At 35.1% G+C, this 14,038-nt stretch overlaps 1 protein-coding gene and 1 long non-coding RNA gene across 3 annotated transcripts; both read right to left on the minus strand.

Annotated features, from left to right (window-relative positions):
• Positions 1-373: 373 nt before the first annotated feature.
• LOC113716845 (protein TRIGALACTOSYLDIACYLGLYCEROL 1, chloroplastic-like) lies at positions 374-6,926 on the minus strand. Of its 2 annotated transcripts, XM_027241348.2 has the most exons (4): positions 6,647-6,859; positions 4,352-4,507; positions 1,622-1,774; positions 374-1,527 (listed from the first exon to the last, which is right to left on the minus strand). In XM_027241348.2, the coding sequence occupies exons 3-4, from the start codon at positions 1,735-1,737 to the stop codon at positions 510-512; spliced, it is 1,134 nt and encodes a 377-aa protein (XP_027097149.1). In that variant the 5' UTR covers positions 1,738-1,774; positions 4,352-4,507; positions 6,647-6,859; the 3' UTR covers positions 374-509. The 2 variants fall into 2 exon arrangements, with proteins under 2 accessions (XP_027097149.1, XP_027097151.1); XM_027241350.2 differs by lacking the exon at positions 4,352-4,507 and having other exon boundaries at positions 6,647-6,926.
• A 3,349-nt stretch (positions 6,927-10,275) lies between these two features.
• On the minus strand, positions 10,276-13,187 carry LOC140016994 (uncharacterized). The gene is made up of 3 exons (XR_011823281.1): positions 13,002-13,187; positions 11,266-11,329; positions 10,276-10,558 (listed from the first exon to the last, which is right to left on the minus strand). It is a non-coding gene; the product is annotated as an uncharacterized lncRNA (long non-coding RNA).
• Between the last annotated feature and the right edge of the window lie 851 nt (positions 13,188-14,038).

A 14,038-nucleotide genomic window follows, 5' to 3' on the forward strand; every position in this document is an offset into this window, starting at 1 on the left:
GTTTTACTACCATTTAGGGAACTTGATAGGTAGAGGAGAAGGAGGAGGAGGAGGAGGAGGAGGAGGAGGAGGAGAGGGGGAGGGGGGGGGGGGAGAGGAAATTAGGAAAGTCGAGGTTAAATGGGATTTGTACGATTGCAGTCCAAATGAAATAAATTTACAGCCGATTTTGCTCAAAGTTTTTTCAAATGCATTGCGAGAACTTTGAACGAGGCATAACTTCAAGTGATCATGCACGGAATAGCCAGGGCATACGATGATAAAAAAGCATCTTTAGCCGTCCATTCAAGATCTCAGAATATTGGCATTCAAGGAGAATGATTACTTTTTTATCCTGATTTAAACAGTGTTTGAGAGACGGGAATGACCAACCTAGATTCAAAAGCAGCGCCAATATGTATACCTTGGTTTTATGCATCCAAAAAAGGGTACGAGCTATAAGACGACAAATAAGTTTTACAAGAAAATATCCAACAAAAGATTGAACCATTAAAGCTCTTAGCGGAAAGTCATAAATTCTTCAGCGAGTCTCCTGCTCCCTGGAAGAAGCAATAAGATAGAGCGAAGTCAGCCATAAAAATACCGACAAGAGATATAACCACAGCAGAAGTTGTTGATTCTCCAACGCCTTTGGCACCCCCCAATGTTGTAACTCCCCAAGCGCAGCTAACTACGGATATAATCCCACCAAATACCTGAGACTTGATCATTGCACTGACTAAATCCCATGATTTAAGAGCTCTATGAGCAGAATCCAAGATTATGTTTATGCCAATCCCATAAACACTATCAGCCAAAAGGGCACTGGACGCCATCCCTACAGTGAAGCACATTAGAGTTAAAAATGGCAGAGCAATGCAGGAAGCGATAACCCTTGGTGTAACAAGATAATCAACAGGATCTGCACCAAGAACTCTCAACGTGTCAGTTTGCTCAGAAACTTGCATGGTGCCCAATTCTGCAGCAAATGCACTCCCAATACGTCCTGCAATTACAATTGATGTGACTACAGGACTCAGCTCCCTTGAAAAAGCTAGCGCTAAGACACCACCAACAGCTCTATTCAGCCCTAACCTAGTGAACTCTCTCACAAATTGTATGGTGAAGGCCATTCCAACAAAAGCTGAAGTTAAGAGACAGACACCTACAGATTTAGGTCCAACCCTCTCCAGTTGTTGGAGGGTGTTTCTCCAGTGGACTTTGCCCTTTATGGTCCTACTAATGACCTGCCCAGCCAAGATAAGAACAGATAATCCCCTCCACAAGTACCCTGGTGGTGACCATTTGCTCAGAAAAGTCTCCAGCTCATCATTCCAGGCTTGGTCTGTCCTCCTATCTTCTTCAGTCACAGATATACATGGGTGACCATCATTTGTGTTCGGAATCACAGATAGCCTGCACGGTCGGACTGCACAAGGAAACTTACAAGTCCAAGATCCTAGAGTTAGGTCGAGCTTTCTGGCAAGTTTACTTGAGCTGAGAGGTTTAATTTTTGTCCGAGCAAATATGTCACAGCTGCTTCCGCGACTAATACACATGCAGGTTAAAACGGGTTTAAAAGATTAGATTAAATAGATGAACATCTGCACTAAGTAACAAAAGAATGGCAAAGGCGAGAGACCTGTTGGAGAAGTAAAATACAGAGTAAAATTGGGAGGCTGCTTGCATGTTAGGTCCAGAACTGCTACACAATTCTCCAAATCTGGCTCCTCTCTGTCCTTGAAGGGAAATATGCATCACCTTCAGCTTACCTACCTCAAAACATCTTTACAGTCTGGGTAACAAGGAGAAATAAAGTAATAAATCATCATTGGGACATCTGACCACCAGAAAGCAAATATATAATACACAAACACTTTCCAACAAAAGTCACAATCTGGTGATGCGAAAAAGACATTAAAAACTTGGTACGGCAAGTAATGTGAGATGAAGAACTACAGGGAACTGAATCCTGATTAGTGGCATTCCCACGCAATAAAGAAAATTTAGATAGAAATAGCCAAATATTGAAAATTACATATTCACCAATTCATTGACCAACCTTCTAGTATGTAGTACAACTTAGTCATAATTTGGTTTCCTCATAATTCTACTAAGCCAGTTGTCACTTGCAACAACTCAACCACCCATTCAATTCCAAAATTCAATGTGGACAAGGTTTTGTGATACTCTTTTCCTAGAATATTGATGGGCTATTGCGATTAAGGTGAAAACATCATTCCGAGTAACAACAATGCTGCATAAACTTGCAAAATAGATATTCAAACTTACGTTCCAATCTATTAAAAATAGCATCTTTTGCATTCATCCTTTTTCAATACCAAGTGTTACAATCAGTATCCTCTCAAATATAGGGGCACAGAAAAGAAACAAGGAGTAAATCCTGGGATTAAAACTGGAAAAAAAAATTTAACAAAAAGAATTCATAATCACCAAGTAGTAGCATAACTGACTGAAGCAATTTAACAAACACTTGTACTACAAGCATGTAAAAGACTGACCGCTTGACTAGTAAGTAACAAAGCATCAAACTCTCATAACTCTGGACCAGAGCAGCTAAAAGCTTGCAACATCCATCCATCTTTTATTAACATTCATTGAGGAAAATATCCATATAATCTGACGACGTAGTATAGGTGCCAGAGATAATGCATGATTGACTAGAATATGGCACTAGAATATGATCCTCATGAACAGGGAACCAAATAATTACTCAGAATCAACTCCTGATCAGTAGGAAAATATCACGCAGTTCAATGGATCAAAGAATGCTTTACAGTTGAAAGACTTCTGGAATAATTGCAGCCTTTTTTTATTTTAGGGTACTTTTGTCTCTTAAGTTCAGAAAAATTAGCATAAAATCTATCTTATGTTGTTTATCCATTGACCAAGAATTATCCATAAGCTGTTTGTTCTAAAAAGTACAAAAACTTCTAGCAACTTTGGCTGACTTTAAAACATCTTAGCATCGTGACTCCTACAGTCCTATTTACATTGTTTTCCATCATAAAGTGGGAAAGATAATCTCTCAGATGCCATTCCAATGGATTTTTTTAATACTAAAATAAACATTTTTTTAGTCAAGAATCAGGATATCAATTTATTTATGTAACAACCTTCAAATAATACTAGCTACACACGTGTCTGTGTGAATTCTTGTGTTGGTACAAACATTTACATGAGAAATTTTGTAATTTCAGCAATCAGATAAAGTATCCTTATCCAAGTCTCCTCTATTAGACGATACATCAATTAGAAGTTGATTGTATTTTTTGGAGGTATAAGTAGCACAAATAGTTAAAGGAGGCTATTATTCTTCTATTCATCACAAATCGCTGGACTAGTAAGTACAAAGCACCAAACCCTCATAACTCTGGACCAAAGCTGCAAAAAGCTTGCATCATGCATCCATCTTTCATTAACATTCATTGAGGAAATATCCAAACATTCTTACAACCTTATATAGGTGCCACAGATAATGCATACTTGACTACAATATGGCACCAGAATGACAGGACTTGCTGTCTCCTACAATTCAAAAGCCAGTGAAGAAATGCGGATGGACCACCATGACATTGTATCAAAAGCCATATAATGCTCTCTTCCTATTGATTTGCTAACCATTTGCAATATCACCAAGAAAACGCAATGACATGCAGATAGAAAGAGTGGGATCGGATCCTTCACATGGGAACTCTCCATGTTTAAATCTAAATCAATTCAAACACTTCTCCAGTCATCTTCTCTTCTAATACTAACATATGAATCATCAATCACAGACCCTTACAATATGCTCTTGATTTCAGATGACAGAGAGATATAAATTTGAAGAACTGTAGCTTTGGTCAACATAGCCTCATCGTTTGCATATGAAATTACGACCATGGCATAAGTAAGATGGACCCTGTGGATGGGAGCTCATTCATCAAGATCTTTACAGATTGATTATGAAAACTAACAGAAAATGGCGCTCAAAGTTCATTCTCCACTGCTATTCTTGGTTTCAAAGGCCACATGCAATAAATTCCATGCAATAAGTTATCACACTTCAAGTTCTGAAATGTGTATATTTATGGGACATTATAAAGCATATAACATCACCACGATTAACATAACAACATTGTTCCAATGCACTATGATCCTTCCAAGATAACAAACAATTATTTGCTCCTGAGTTTTTGTGGTTATCCAATTATCTGCGGCGATCATAGGAAAAATGATTCACCGTACACAGGCAAGAAGAACTGATCGCAGCAGGTCAAGAACTGGACAAGATTTTGTGAGTCTTTATGGCACCCAAGATAGAAGTTCAGTAATTACCATCAAAATCTCTATTGAAACAATCAATTACCTGCGAGTTTTTCATCTTAACTAATTCTAAGTTGACAACATCTCTCCATAGTGCCCCAGCATGTTAATATAAGTTGTAAAAGTTTTCTGAGTTGACCGGTCCAACAAGTTAGTTGCTCCTAATGGATCAGGAACAACTACTTGAAGCACTTTGTTCCTGAGAAAAGAAAGATGCTGTAAATTATTATAATCCACTGGAGAACATGGAGAACAATAATCTCTGGTTAAGTTGAAGAGAAAAATTCCACAAAGAGAGCAGGAAAAAAAATCATTTGGCTAAGGCCAAAAGCAACCCAAAAACACAAAAAGGAGGAGAATAAAATAGAAAGACACAGACAGGATAAAAGTCCAACTGAGATGCACTTTCATAATTAACTGGACTGAAGAACCATCAGAGGTCTTTAGCCAACCATACATAGATTTTTTTTTCCTTAGCAAACTGAATAATCAGCATTCAATATTACTTAGGCCTGTTGTTGTTTGGTGTGCCATTTTTAACCAGCAGGAAAATTTTGACTACCAGAAAATCTGTTCAAAACTTTGGGCTAACAACCATGATTGCAATGATAAAGTTTTAGCTGCCATTTTGTGAATGTTCAAAACAATATAACTGCTTTTGCTTTAATTGGCACTGCTTTAATGTAGCACAGCTCGCAGTCATGAGCTCAGAAAAGTGGCCAATCAAATGCATCATGGGTGGCCTCCAGCTCATAGTGTCAGACTAGAAATACTGAAGTACAATTTTAAGTGCCCAGCAACTAGTCAAGAAAACAATACCAGATCACTAATCAACATCTATGCATGAATACTCAACAAAAACATAATTGACACAGTCCAACTCCGTGAATCCCTCTTTTTACATCCCCTTAAATGTGATTGGTCAATAGGATTACATAAGATCAAGTCCAAAGTGTAATCCTTTGAGCATTATTTGCCAAAGCATTTATTTCTATTTAAGCCTCAACTAAGTGGAATATAATTTGATCTATGTCTTATCCATGGTTCATATCCATTATTTGAACACTTCCAGAAATCAAGTAATTCTGCTTCATAGAGATAACACATTTTAAACTTTCTCCACCTTACATTTTCACCTGTAAATCATATTCTTCATTTCCACTTTCTGTGAAAAGCTTCTTAAGGGTAGAGGCACAAAAATGTACCACATTACCCATCTCGCATTGAAAAGAAATCACATAATAAAGAATCTGTGACATCACAAAATCCGAAATCCCCCCACTTCCACAAATTGTTTTCATTTTCAACTCAAACAAACTCCTATTTTCATCTAAACTTGCTGTTGAAATTAAAGAAAAAAAAAAGGAAAAGAACCTTAACACTCGTACAAAGGCAATTGGTTGAATCAAACCCAACACGACTACTGGCAGTAAGTATACAACAATCTAAATTCTTAGGTAACTACCACCTCCAAATTGGTTTAAAAAACTCGAGTTATACACTTGACAGTCATCAGGTGCCATGTGATCACCTTTTAGCTCAGTTAAACAATCAGACTAAAAGTCAAAAAATAATTTAGAAATAGAGAAAATTAGCAGAGGCAAAATCCAGCTAGTATTTTTACAGACAATAAAGAGTGGCACAAAAATTAGCAAATCCATGAAGTCAAAAAATAGTCTCCAAACCATTCAAAATTCATGTTTTAAAATTGAGTAGTCAAAATCATCATTCTAAAAACAAAATTAAGCTCCTAACAATCAGGTATACAGTTATTCTCCAACAACTTTCCAGATAACCACTTGTTTTCACTGCCAAATTTCTGACCTGTATACAGTTTCTATAATCTATATTTTTTTTTGGGGGAAATCAATAGCTATTTAACCAAACAAACTGAAGAACAACATAAAACATGCGATTTTGGAAAAAAAAAAAAAAAAAAATCTTTCTCCATGTTTGGGCACATACACTTTCGTCCTTTCTAATTTTTCCTTTCACTTTCAAGACTTTTAAACAGCCAGCAAACAATTATAATACCACAGCCAACCCAGCAAACAGCTTAACAAGATTGCAGCTTTAAAGTCTTCATCCGAAAAAAATAACAAGTTCCAAAATTACAAAACTTTGACAAATCAAACAGCAAGTATGAGAGGGTCTTTAGCCTCTTCATTTGGGGGCAAAGAAAAAACAATTTTCTAGCACTAGGAATTAATGACAAAGACATTAAGAAGGTTCAGATGGGCAGATCTAATCAAACTCTCAAATGCACAAATAAACCAGTAAACTTTCTGCAAGACTAAAAAAAGTCCAAAATTTTGCAGAACCCAATAAGAATACTCACCCAAAGAATTAATTTTGAGGCTCCGTCATTCAAGAAACTAAAAGGGTTCTTCCGACCCCAGCTGGCAGTAGAATTCTCAATTCAAACAAATTTAAATTTCAAAGAACAATCAAAAGAAAAAAAAAAAAGAAAAAGGAATCTGAAAGGGTGAGGGCCTTAGAAAATGAAGAAGAAGAAGAAGAGGGGTTTGGCCTGAAGAAGCAGAAGTGTGTTAGGGGAGGGGATAAGAAGAACAACAATAAGATAGATTTCTTTTCTCACATGTGACAAATTAACTGAAAGATGAATTTCTACTTTGAATTGAACCGTTTCTAAAATTACAGTTCAATATTTTTTAAGTTTAAAAGGAAATTTTTGAATCATGTGGTAATCTGCGATTTGTTGGGGGCCCTTTTAGTCTGATTCGGTGGAGCTAAAAATGGTGGAGTAAGCAAAAGTCAATTAATGGAAAATAAAGGACCTTTTGGTTGCAAGTTTGGTTAATTAAAAAAGGCTGGATAATACATGGAAAATTAGTGATAATTACTCTAAATATTAAAAAAATTCTTTCTTATGTCTAAATTGTTATTGTCTAATAAGCCATTTTTCTATAAAATTCTTTCATTGGGGAAAGATAAACATAATTAATTTTCTTTCATTTTGTCATACTTCCCCTTGTAACCTTACATTATTAGTTTTTTTTTTTTTTTTTGGTACAAAGCATAATTAGCCTATGAAATCGAACCAACAACCATGATGATAGTTTGATAGGTACTGCACACAAATTAGGTCGATTATTACTCTTGGTTTAGACATTGTTTGTGTTTATAATTTTGAGTCGTTATAAGATGATTATAAATTGACTGTATAAATATGATAATTTAATTATTTAGAAAATAAAATGAATTCCAAATTTATTTGAATTTGTTCTATTCCACAAAAATATAAATTGCAAAGATATGGAAGCAAACAGAACCGTTTTGAAAATAGTCTTAAGATCATCGATAAAGTGATCTTGCTTATGCAAAATATCAAACACTAAATCTAAATCATATTGATTAGTGCCATGAGGTTGCAAAGTATACAAACATAGAAAAAGAGGGGCTAAATCCAGCCCTTAGTTTTTATACATTAAACCAAAACTTTTTGTAACATTTAAGTTATCTCTCTCCATAATGAAAACAAGAACAATAATATCTTTTCCAAAGAAATATAAATTATGTACCCTAGTTTTTATGTTAGTTCTACAGAGAAATTTCTTTCTATTTTATATCATTCTAACATTTATGTTTCTTTGAAGTTGCTTTAAAATATGTAATTTTTCTACTTTCCTTTAATGAGCCTACTAACTTTATTTTGTTAAACCATTTTTTGTACTAATTTACACATAATCAAATGATAGATGATGTGAGAATCCGAAAAATTTCTTTATTTTTATTTTATTTTATTTTTTCGAATACATTTTCGTTACTTTACCCTATTGCCTTCATTTTTTAGATATTTTTACAAGTGAGTCAAGTTTTTAAATCATTTTCCTTGTATAAATTAGTACATTTTAAATTTATAATGTATTATGGAAGTGGAACTCACTAGTGAGGTATGTGCGATAAATTTTTGAAGAATAGGAGGAGTTTTGTGTAAAGGGATATTATTTTATAAGGTGTTAAGAGATAATTAATTTATGAAGAATAGGAGGAGTTTTGTGTAAAGGGATATTATTTTATAAGGTGTTAAGAGATAATTAGAGGTTGGCTAGATATTTTAGTGATTGAGAGACAGTAGGATGAGGATTAACCCTTGGAGGCCATTTGTCATTAAAGCATTGGACCATTGACTTTGACTAACACCTTTCTTAACCTTTTATTAACAAAAAATTGACCAAATATCCTATCATCTTCTCCCCTCTCTTGGCCTACTCCTTGGAGAGAAAAAAAGGAAGGAAAACTTCATCTTCATCTTCAACCTCTAGTTCTTGCTTGAATCTTGAGTTTTCACCTTAATCTTACAAATCACTCCATAAAAGTTGACACTTAGGGAGGATTAAGGGCTTTGGTGGAAAGATTTTGGAGAAAGAAACACTTGGTTGCCATATTTTCATAGGGTTTCAAGGTAGGTATATCAAGATGCCCTCTTTTCTTTTAATATTTGCATAAGAGTGGATTTAGGGCTTGATTTTGGTAGTTTTCATAAGAAATTTCATGGTTTGAGTGGTGATTCAAAATTTTCAGTTTTGATGGTGAAATTTTAGCTTTTATATGATGCTTTGAGCTTGGTCAGGATTTAGTAGTTTTGCTATGTGAATCTTCTAGCTTTTACAAGTTATTTTGGCTTGCTTATGGAAAATTTCAGCTTGTAGTTGAAATTTTCAGCTTAGGATTTCAAATTTTAGCTTTGTTGTGATTGATTTTGAGTTAGAAAATTTGATATTTTGAATGGTTTTGTGGCCTTAAACAAGTGTACTTTATAGCTTGTAACTTGTGGTTATGATTGAGGTTGGATTGATATGAATGTTGGTGTTGAGTTTGGATGGAAAAGTTAAGAAAATAAGAGGAAGTATTGCTGAAAATTTTCCCGCAGAAGACTCTAAACAGTCTTGAAAAATCTGTTATATCTTGATGTAGAAAAATCCAAATTGAGTTTCGCTTATTGCATTTGAAACTAAATTTAGAATGCATTCTACCGTGAAAATTTCAGAAATTTTCTCAATTCCTATGAATATCTACGATTTTTCAAAGTTGACTGAATTTTCACACCTGCTCTTTTTTTCTACTTGATGAAGCAGCAACTTGAAACTAGAATTCGACTGATTTATGGACAGAAAAGTATAAATATGTATTCTGGAAAATTGTAGTCTTTTCAATCTATTTTCCAATGGTATAAATTTTATAAATTTTGGACTTAAGAAACTTGCGATATGATTTTTCAAACAATGTCGTGCAAAACTAGAGAAAATTCTGTTTCTTAAACTTGTTCTTGCTTCCATTTCCAACTTTAAGTTGGAGTTGTTAAATCATTTTGAGCTTGGTTTTATGAGTGGAATTGAGATTTAAATGAAAGGAAATGAGTTTCTTCAAATCATTTTAGGTCGGATAATTTTCAACTTTGTATTTTGAAAGTCTTGTTCTAATTTCTTCAAACATTTGACTATAATCGATGCTCTTGTACTCCAAATGACTTTTGCAACGTTGATTTAGTAAGCACATGAGGTTTCTTCCTCGATTGCAACAAGAAAATATTATATTTTGATAGTTTATACTGGCATAAAATTTGTAAATTGATGCATTTTCTAAATGAAGTTTTGAAACCTCAATTTCTTCATGTATTTTGGCTTTGTATTGCTAGTTTTTTAATATAGTATATGATCACAGGACTTGAGAGAGTTCAAGAGGACGAACCAGGGTTAAAGTGAAGGGTTTGAATTGATTGGTGAGTGTTCCAATTCATGTTATTTGATTATGTGTAACTTGAGAAAATGCTATTATTTGCTTAAGTGCTCTCCTTTGAATGACTGTTGTGATTTTCTTATGTTGTTAATCTTGTGACAGCCCCACCTCCCCCTAAGATGAACCAAAGGGTTCGGCAGACCGCCTGCCCGGCTCTCGCCGGGACTCAGTCAAACCTCCATCAAAACTGAAATAAAACTACAAGAATCAAAACGAAATGGAAGGGCCGCCGCCATGCAGGATCCGACCAAATACAAGAAACTTTGTTTGCCATGAAAGAATGTACATTCCCGAATACATATGTTACATAAACATGAGGAAACACTTTATAATATACACATTAGTAAGTTTACAAATCCAAAAGGAAACATTGTATTAAGATACATTTAGGGTTTCCAATTTTGACGAGGAGCTATACCAAAAGAATCAAAAGAATTTCTAACTAGCTCAACTCATTCCTCAAAACATTGAAGTTCCAAAAGATGGTTCCCTGTAGAGAAAATAAGGATAACGGAACAGGGTGAGCTAAAAGTTCAATGAGGTGCCCAAAATAATAACAGTCAAGAACCAAAGAACTTCATGCTCAATTAATCACATAAGTGTAGCAAATAAGGAGAGGAACAAAACAACTTAGATAAAAGGATACAGGTGGCTCTCAGGAGTCAAACTCCCCGTTGCAGTACTTGATCCAACTACGTTGACCCTCCGTCAACTTTCAAATAAGGAAACCAATCCAGTAGAATACCACTTTAACGTCAAATCCCGTTCACCAATCATACCCCTTACCGGACCCGAACGCCAAACAGGAACAGGAATGGTAATACTCGAGTATACCGGAATCAAGAGTCTCAATACCCAAAGATTCCCCCAGGAACAGGTACCCAAGGATTGTCAATTATCTCGACCAAGCCCTTGCTGGCTCGATTTAATTAACTCCCCATGAGGCTGAGCTCAAGTTTAACAGGACGATCGTTGGACACATTTCCAAACGATCTCATAACAAGTGTAAGTAACAAGTTCAAGTACATAACAAGTACAAGTAATAGATTCTAGTTCGTTCAGTACAGGCAAGAGAACAAGTGTGATAAAGTACACTCTCATCTCATATAAGATAAAAAGTCAGGAAAGATATTCAAATAGCAAGTTGCAAGTACAGAAAACCAGTTTAGCAATAATTCAGGGGAGTGGTGCACTCACCTGATCAAACAAGGATAATTTCAAAAGTTTCCTTCCCAAGTATGGCTTTACTCGCCGGCACCTCCTAGAACAATCAAGGCAAACACTTAAGACTGGACTCCAAGACCTAATAAGTGGAATTCGCAAGTAAAACTCGATTACAAGTCAGGTGCCTATCCAAATGAACCATTAATTTAAAGCGAAGAGATGACTTTGGAGTGAAAAGATAACGATTAGTCCTAAAGGCATGAACAACCTCAAAACCCTACCTACAATGACTGACCAACTCCAAATTTGAAGTAGAAAATGAAAGTAAGATCGATACTAGGAAAACAGGATTTTCCAGTTTCGCGCAACCCTATATGAAAAATCATATCTCAAGTTTTATAAGTCCAAAATTAGTAAAAGTTATACCTTTGGAAAATACATTCAAAGGGCTATAACTTTCCAGAGAACACCCTCATAAGATTCAGAACGCAAGTCATACAAATTCAAGCCTCAAGTTGCTGCTTTATCCAGTGAAAGACAGAACAGGTACAATATTTCAGTCAACTTTGAAAAATCACCATAAATGGTACAGACATAAACAGGGTCTAAAATTTATACGGTTTATACCCTATGAATCTAGTTTAAAACGCAACAAACAGAACTCAATTTTGACATTCCTACATCAAGATATAGCAAATTTCCCGAGACTGTGCAGAAGCTCCGCGAAAATTTTGACAGCATTTCCATTGTCTTTCTTTACTTTCCAACCAAACCTCAACACCCACAAATCACAAGCTATCAAACACCTTTAATTAGAGCCACAATAAGGCTTGAATACGAGTCATAAACCGAATCCACATATCACTAGAGTAAAATCATATGGAACGTATAAGTGCAAAATCAAACTAGGACATATGCGGAAACGAAGTTTGCGTGGGAAAACAAAAGGCAGATTTGCTGTTGCTTAGCGGAATTAACACAACTGAAGCTATCCTTGTCGAATTGAGGTGTAATTTACACCGTTTCGAAGCTAAGAGAAAGGGCTACAATGTTGAAGAAGGCTACTCAGTCCAGTTTGCAATGTATCTAGGTCAAATTTACCAAAACAACCCCAGATTTTCCAGTTTGAAGTTTACTATGAAATGCAACCAGCAGTCGTGATTCATTCACTCATATCTCAGCACCTACGACTCCAATTCAAGTGATTCCAAAGCCATCTGAATGCTAAGATACCAGGCTATAAATGTTAAGAAGACATCAATAACTAAATCAGTAGTATTCCCAGTCAACCTAACCAATTAGCAAAGCTGATTATCAGTTTCAGACAGAAACAGGGCAGCAGGGGTGTTTCAATCTTTTCACAGGCTACATTGCTCCGATTGGGCTGAAATTTTTCAGGCAACTATAAAACATCATCCTCTACAACTTTCATGTTTTGTACTAAGGCTAGTTCAGCCTCTAACATGGTGAAATAGAACCGGACAGAAGCAGGGCAGGTTATCATCCAAGCTGGAATTTATGCTTACAAAGCAGAAATTTCTTTAGGCCAAGTAAACTAGCATCTAAACACTAGCTATTTCACATATCAAAGCTATCAAACCATAACTAATCATAAATCTTCATATTAGGGCAGAAAATTCACCAAGAAACTGAAATTTTCCATAACACCACTTCCTTCATGAAATTTTTCTATAAAACTACATAACTCACAACTCTAAACCATCCCCTAACAATTAATTGAAGTAAGAAGAAAGTTCTTGGTAACATACCTTAAAATCCCAATAAAAATGATAGCTTGATGTTTCCCTTTCAAAAACAACACCACCAACCTCTTAAATCCTCCCTATCAAGAAGTTTTTATGGAGTACTTTGATGTATTAAAGATTGGAACTCAAGATTTGGCTTGGATTGGCAAGACAAGATGAAGGTTTTTCCTCTCTTTTTTCCTCCTCAATAGCCGGCCAAGAAGCATGAAGAATGAAGATAATTTTGGTCATTTTTTGGTATTTAGTAAAGGTGATGAATAGTAGGTCAAAGTCATCCTCCAATAGTTACTTGACACTTGTCCATTCCTATGCTTGATCTCATCCTTTTGTCTCTCCTTACAAATTAATCTAACTAACCTCTAATTATCTCCTAACACATAGTAAATGAATCTCTTAATGCAAAACTTAACCTAATTGGCCGAATTTTATCGAACTTACCGCATTAGTAGGTCCCACATCCGGTATATACTCTTAAAAGCTCATGAACTAACTTATACTAGAAAAATACTTTTAAAAACCCTATTTACTCATAAACTTATTTAGAAAATTTTTTCCTAATAAAGAAATTGCATAAAATGCGTGTAATTAAATAAAATAAGGTCTAGAAAATAAGAAAATTCATGGGTTCTCACAAATCTACTACGAACGCATGTTCACATTGCATGAATGCGTGATAAATGTGCAAGAATGTAGGCTGATGTGTACTTTATCGCATCAGCTGAACTGAGCTTAACCCTATTCTGGCATCCTATCCGAGACCCGCCATTTGCGAGGTCGGATTAGCTGGATAGCTTTGGGTTTATAATTTACCAATGTTAAGTGCAAAACTCAAAACTCTTTGTCGAAAGGTCTCGAGTACAATGTTTAATGTTTAATGTTCAATGAGGGGATTGTTGATTTTTCGGAGTGTAGACACCAAAATTTCATTTATTTTATTCAATTTTAGCTTTATTCTTGTTTTATTTTATTTTATTTTATTTTTATTTTAATTGATAGTTAATGTTCTTTTTTTTTTATAAATTAGGTTTATCATTTTCATT

This window comes from Coffea arabica, chromosome 11c (genome assembly GCF_036785885.1).
Source record: "Coffea arabica cultivar ET-39 chromosome 11c, Coffea Arabica ET-39 HiFi, whole genome shotgun sequence".
NCBI lineage: Eukaryota > Viridiplantae > Streptophyta > Magnoliopsida > Gentianales > Rubiaceae > Coffea > Coffea arabica.

What these genes read in the sequence shown, in the direction of transcription:
- LOC113716845 (XM_027241350.2), bottom strand. Translation starts at nt 1,737, where the DNA reads ATGCATATTTCCCTTCAAGGACAGAGAGGAGCCAGATTTGGAGAATTG. An exon ending in GTATTTTACTTCTCCAACAG is followed by an intron (nt 1,528 to 1,621) that starts GTCTCTCGCCTT and finishes CATGTGTATTAG; the next exon opens with TCGCGGAAGCAGCTGTGACA.